This window comes from Teleopsis dalmanni, chromosome 2, assembly GCF_002237135.1.
Source record: "Teleopsis dalmanni isolate 2A chromosome 2, ASM223713v2, whole genome shotgun sequence".
Taxonomy (NCBI): Eukaryota; Metazoa; Arthropoda; class Insecta; order Diptera; family Diopsidae; genus Teleopsis; species Teleopsis dalmanni.
This window is the reverse complement of record NC_051847.1, coordinates 9329268-9335448: the sequence shown is the minus strand read 5'-3', so window position 1 is coordinate 9335448 and position 6181 is coordinate 9329268. Positions and strand designations below refer to the sequence as shown.

Sequence of the window (6181 nt, the reverse complement as noted above, 5' to 3'; positions counted from 1 at the left end):
AGAAAATTAAACATACAATTGATATATTAAGTCATTTATATACACCATATGTATTTTTTATATCTATTATATATTCAATTAATAAATGCAAAGATTTTTTTTAGACCGTGTGCGAGTTCGAGTAAAAAAATAAATCAATATTTACATAAGTGCAGTGCAAAAATCCCTGGGAAATTTTAATTTAATTTACCTCAATTTACTCGAACTCGCACACGGTCGTCTGCAACTTTTAGTAAATTGATGGGTAATTCAGGGAAATACCATCGTCACCATCGTCAAAATTTTATAAGATGTTTAATAAATAAATAAATTTGAAACATAATAACCAAAAATAATAAATAAGTGCAATAAAAATAATTAAATATTTACATATAATAAGTGCAGTGCAAAAAGTCCCTAGGAAATTTTAATTTACTTTACCTCAATTAACTCGAACTCGCACACGGCCTTTGTGTGCTATATCAGTAGGCTATTACTATTAATTTCACAATAAGCGGAACTCAATAAATGATAATTAATATAAAGAGTTTACATTGAGCATTAGCTCAATTAGCAAATGAAGAATTATTCAAAACACAAATGGATATATTACATAAATTTTATATGAATATATATAGTTTTATTTTGGCTTAACTAAATATTATAATTAAAATAATATATATGTAGCATAAATTTAAATTCAATACTAAAAACTGCATTCAGTTTTATATTTGATGGATCTTTGTTTATCTTTGAAATGTGCTTCTCAAATGGATTCACCATAATATTCTCCGATTAGTTTTATTAATATTTAAATTGTTTAATTTTAATTATCCAAACACTGATTCTGAATTCAAGTATTACTTGTAGCTATTTTACTTTATGTATATCTATCATAAGAAAAAGGTTTGGTATAGGTACAGAATCCATAGTTTTTAAACTATGGACTTAAGTTAAGACTTAACACCACGGTGCATTTACAATATGCATCAGTATAAAGCGCTGACAAATGCTCCCATTGAAATTCCGCAAGCACCTATTTAAGTTACACGTTTGGATATATTTTCCAAGTTGCGAAAAAGGCAGACTTCTTCAACACCGCTGCTGTTTCTTTTGTCACGGGAATCGGTTGTAAAGTAAGTACATGAAAGTAAGTGCATAATATATTCATTCGACCCTGATAACTTTGAGTTTTAACCACAACCACCACTATACTTCCCTTTAAGTGGCCTATCTCTATGGGTCAGATCACCCAAAGCTTTGCGCACTGACTACCGTGGCACCTGATCTGAAACTAAGGTCACTACTATTTAATTGTTTTGTTTTAATTATCTTGGGTATTCAAGTATTTGTATTGGAAATTTATTTATTGGCATGCGATTAACGAATAAATTATGAAAATTTCCTAATTGAAGCGCTACTAAATAACAATAACAAATAAAATAATGCAAAATGTTACATTAAATTGATTTCACTTTATTAAAACTGGTAAGTCCAGGATAATTTTTTTTTACATTTAATTTTGTAACTATTTTGTAATTATCAAAAATTTTATAAACCAAATAATTATTCCTAAGTCCTATATATCGTTCCTAAGTCGATATCTTTCCCTAGCAGCCTTACAATCATTATATTCAGATGATCTCCATGGTCTTAGACGTGTAATATCTTTCAATTTTGATGGCATATAAGCAAAGTATGTATTCCTGGGGGGTCCATTTGGGCACAAAAATGGGCGAATGGCATACCAGAATATGCGGGCATGTTCCATGATAACTGAATCCAAATGATCGTAGAATTTCTGCTTGATTTGTTTGGTCTAAATTTTACAAAGAATTAATTGTATATATAATCGTATATAGTAATGTAATACATTGTATTGCAATATATTGTTTTGTATTGTATTACATTGTCTTGTATTATATACTTTTGAAATATGTTGTGTACTACTATATTGTATTGTATTGTATTATATACACCTCACATAAATTATATTAATACATACGAAACCCAGATCAGAGTGTATAATTACCTTTCTCAACAAATAGTCTCGACAATCATAGGATACAAACGATTGCGTTCCAATATCTTTTACACTCGGCAAAATGACGGTAATTGGAGCTTTGTCCAGAGCATTGAATAGTTGTAGTGTATTACGATATGAGTTCCTGCGGTCCTCTGGGAAATATACTTTACCATAACGTCTTTGTATCCATTCCAATAGAAACGGAAAGTTATGCGAATCTGGCATTCCAGCTAGAACATATCGATGATCTTGAGACAAGTACTCGAATGCATCCTTTAACATCTGTATCATTAGTTTCTTATCACTGCAATCATAAAATTTTTTGGGATATTTTTTAGCTAATGGAGAATCATAATCAGAATATACAAATTCCTGTGATTCGGAATATTGGTCAACCTGATTTTGCCAGATTCTATCTGCGCACTTGTGAGCAATTTCACCCAAATTTAGTGGGTACTGGAGTTCACTGCCTTCAAGGTCCTTGGCGCTAACGCATTCTTCGTCGCTTTTACATTGAAATATGTAATCTAAATTATAAAGTTTCTTTTGTTTTCTGCGAAGATCATCGACTATCATTTTCCTTATATCCGGTTCACTTTTTTGTTCGTAAATGTCATCTCCTTTTCTTTTAGCTTTTTCCTTTTCTTCAAGGGATAATTTGTCCAGTTTGAAAATTTCAAAATAATTAAAATTGTGTGGCCAATGAGGTCTTGGTGCGGTAAAATACTTATTAGTATGTTTTTCGCCACATTGCATAGAACACGGTACGGGATGTTTATTTCTTACATAATTATCGGTTGATACCGATTTTTGAGACGAATGAAAAGGACTTTTAAGTTTTACTGGACCATCTAAAAGATGTACAAAGTCCAAGCTATGTTTTAATCCTGCCCGCATACATGATGCCTTGCTCGAACTGGATAAATCTGTTACTTCTGATGATGGAGGCAACGTTTTTTTCACTGCTCTCTTTGAAGAAAATTTTGGTTCACAGCTTGGATGTATATCATCAAGATTCTTACATGGTTTCCATTCTTTTTTTATACAATACTTGTCCTTTTTCTGTGTTGGCATTTCATGTTTAAAGCTTAATAAATCGTAAAGTTCCTTTTCCTTACAGTCAAAATATTCATCTATAGCACCTGGATCGTATACCTCTACTGGTTTCTTAAATCTCTCATAAAATGCTAATTCTGAGGGAGAGTCAAAGCTTATTTGCCCTGATGAGCAGATATCATGATAGGATGGCTCATCTTCAATATCCTCATCCCAAAATTCATCTTCAACAGTATTTTCACCAGTACCAGTTTCTACACTAGATAATTTTTTTCTTTTCAAATGTCTCTTTTCAGACAAAGCGATATTTTTTTGTGAATATCTTCCTGTTACCTTTATACCCTGAGCTTCTAGGCAGCTGCTTAATCGTTTTTGAAAATACCGATCGAAAAATGCAGTCGTATTATCATCCAATTGACTTCTACCTCCACCACTCATTGCATCACTATTTGATTGACAACAGCCGCAAATTGATTTCTTATCCCTCGCACTTCCTTTGCACTTCTCTGTACCGCTGCCTCCACCATGTAACCGCATGTCATCACTTCGGGATTTTTTATTTGTTTTATCGTAATTACGGTAATCACCTGCAGGACCACCCCCGCCACTTAGTCGTGCTGAGAAATCTTCTGATTGGAGATTTTCTTCATAATGTTGATAGCATTCAACAGAAAAATCACCACCGTTACTTAATACTGGTGAAGTGGCTTCATGTCCACATAAAACATCTGTTTGTTGTTTTTGCTGGTTAATGGAAAGCTCGCCTCCACCGGCTTTGCGTTTTCCTTTTTTACGAATATCACTGTCTGAAGACGACTCAGAATCAGAAGAATCACTCTCAGTATCTGTATCTGAAGCTTCTTCGATTACCTCCTCGCAAGTGCAGGCAGAAGTACTAATGTCTTCCACGTTTTCTACAATAAAATCAAAATCACATGTGGACACGGTTCTTTTAGCTTGACACTTCAGTCCGAATGGGGGCTTCTCTTTGTTTTTACATATGCAACGACCAACTTCTTCATCAATTTCTTTCAAAATTCTTTCTCTACGCTTCTGCAAAAAGTAAATTTTTCTGTGATATATAGACTTTCATGATTACATTGTGCGACACTAAATACTTTTTTTTAACGGTTAAGGTTAATCAGCAATCCGTTTTTGTGATAGATGTCTGATATCTAGATATTACTATATGTTGAAAAATTAAAGTTTCAAAAGGGTTAATAAAAAGCCTCAAAATAACCTAAAGCCGTTGAAAAGACTTCATTTTCATCTAAAAGAAAACGATATATTTCAAATTAAACTAAGAAACAAGCTCCAGAATAAGGAGTGTTAGACCAGCTTGGTCACAGTTCCGACAATTAATTACCTCTACTAATCGCGTCAGTGCTTTATTTGATATATAATAATTATGAGCTTTAAAAGCGAGAAGTAACTACTGTTACAATAATACCAAAAATGCAAGACGAGTTCTAAATCATTGTGGAAAACTAAATTAGTTTCTATAAATCGTACCGGAACACGATTTATATTTCATATGAAATTCGCTGAATCAATATATTAATTATAAACAAATTTTAAAATTCATTATTTACCTCTTTTTGGTAGCGATCGATATCTGCCATATCTAAAATTTTAAATCTTCGTGCAAGTCTCAATTTACCCTTTTTTATAAATTCTTTATATTCTTGTCTTTTATGATATTGACAGACTACTCTGATTTTATCGGCCTTAGCTCTTGCTAAATCCAAGTCTGCAAACATTTCATCTATAATTTCGTTTACTACTTGATGTGAAACACGTCTTCCAACTGAACAGTCATAAAATGAGAACCACCGATTATCGCCATTTGGACATACATAATTGGGGTCCGTGTAAACATTGTATAAACGGAATTGAACTTGATAACTTGGGTGATGTGCAATTAGGGACTTACCATAAAGTTTTGGTCGTACCAATTCATTAAAATATGGTATTTCGTGCTTTATAACCTCTTCTCTATTCTCTCTTCTCAACCTCGCTTCTTCTTTTTTACGTTTAAGCATTTCTTGTTTTTTAAGATCCGCTTTATTCAAATGACCGGGTGGTAAAATCTTATCCAACCCACGTAATGTAAATACCATATCCAAGTGCGCAATCGTAGACATAATTAGTTGTTCATTTAGCGAATATCGCTCCCCATGCGTTTTATAATGCATTTCCATAAGAAACCACAAGAACGCCAAATCATTTCCACCACTTAATTTCATCAAAAATTTTAAATCCTTTGTAGATCCAATAGGCTCAATTCCCAAAGCTTGCAAGCATTGACGAACACGTAATGTCGTATTCTGTTCAATGTCATCGCGTATTGCATGCTGGAGTTCCTCTGCAGCCTTTATCTGAAAGGTTGAATACCCACGAAACCACTTCGGTACTTTCCTCTTATCTAAGTATTTATCGACTATACTTCTAGGAGAAGCCTTCTTTTTAGAAGCCGCAATTTTAGAGGAAGTACTCTTCACCTTTTTAGATTGAACGTGTTGTTTCTCAGAACTCATTTTGGAATAACTAAAATTTAAATACGAAGCAAATTTTGACGACGAAACAATGAAACACAAGTTGGATGGAAAAATTTTGAATGAAATAAGAAAGAACAATTTTGTTATTTCAAAAAATTTGATACAAAATGTATTTAAAATCAGTGATGTGCAGATCAAATTACCATTATTTTTTATAATTGCGATAATAAATTTTTTAAAAATAGATCATCAACTAAGATTCCTGGTGAACTACATAAGATTTCTTAACCAAAAACTGTGATAATATCGCTTAAGGCAGCAGAATATACCTAATTAGGTTCCCATCGTGTATAAAGTACTCAAAAAGTACCCGGATTTTGTAAATAAAACACACAAATTTAAATTTTATTCCAAATTTATTTTATCTCCTTCAAAATATGCTCCCTCTGAAGCGATACACATATCCCAACGCTTAACCCAATCTTCCATACACTTTGACAGTGGTGCCGTGTTTGGTCAAAAAATCGCGTACAACAAGAATTTTCCATAGCAAAAATCGCTAAATGTACTTGAGGTAGTCTCACATTAACAGCTGCTATAAACAAACTAATTGAGAGATGAC

The 6181-nt window shown here is 32.7% G+C and overlaps 1 protein-coding gene across 1 annotated transcript; it reads right to left on the bottom strand.

Moving 5' to 3' along the window:
• Positions 1-1434: 1434 nt before the first annotated feature.
• LOC119680617 lies at positions 1435-5687 on the bottom strand. The gene is made up of 3 exons (XM_038093534.1): positions 4654-5687; positions 2012-4114; positions 1435-1798 (listed from the first exon to the last, which is right to left on the bottom strand). Exons 1-3 carry the CDS (start codon positions 5596-5598, stop codon positions 1559-1561), a joined length of 3288 nt encoding a protein of 1095 aa, XP_037949462.1. The 5' UTR covers positions 5599-5687; the 3' UTR covers positions 1435-1558.
• Positions 5688-6181: the final 494 nt, after the last annotated feature.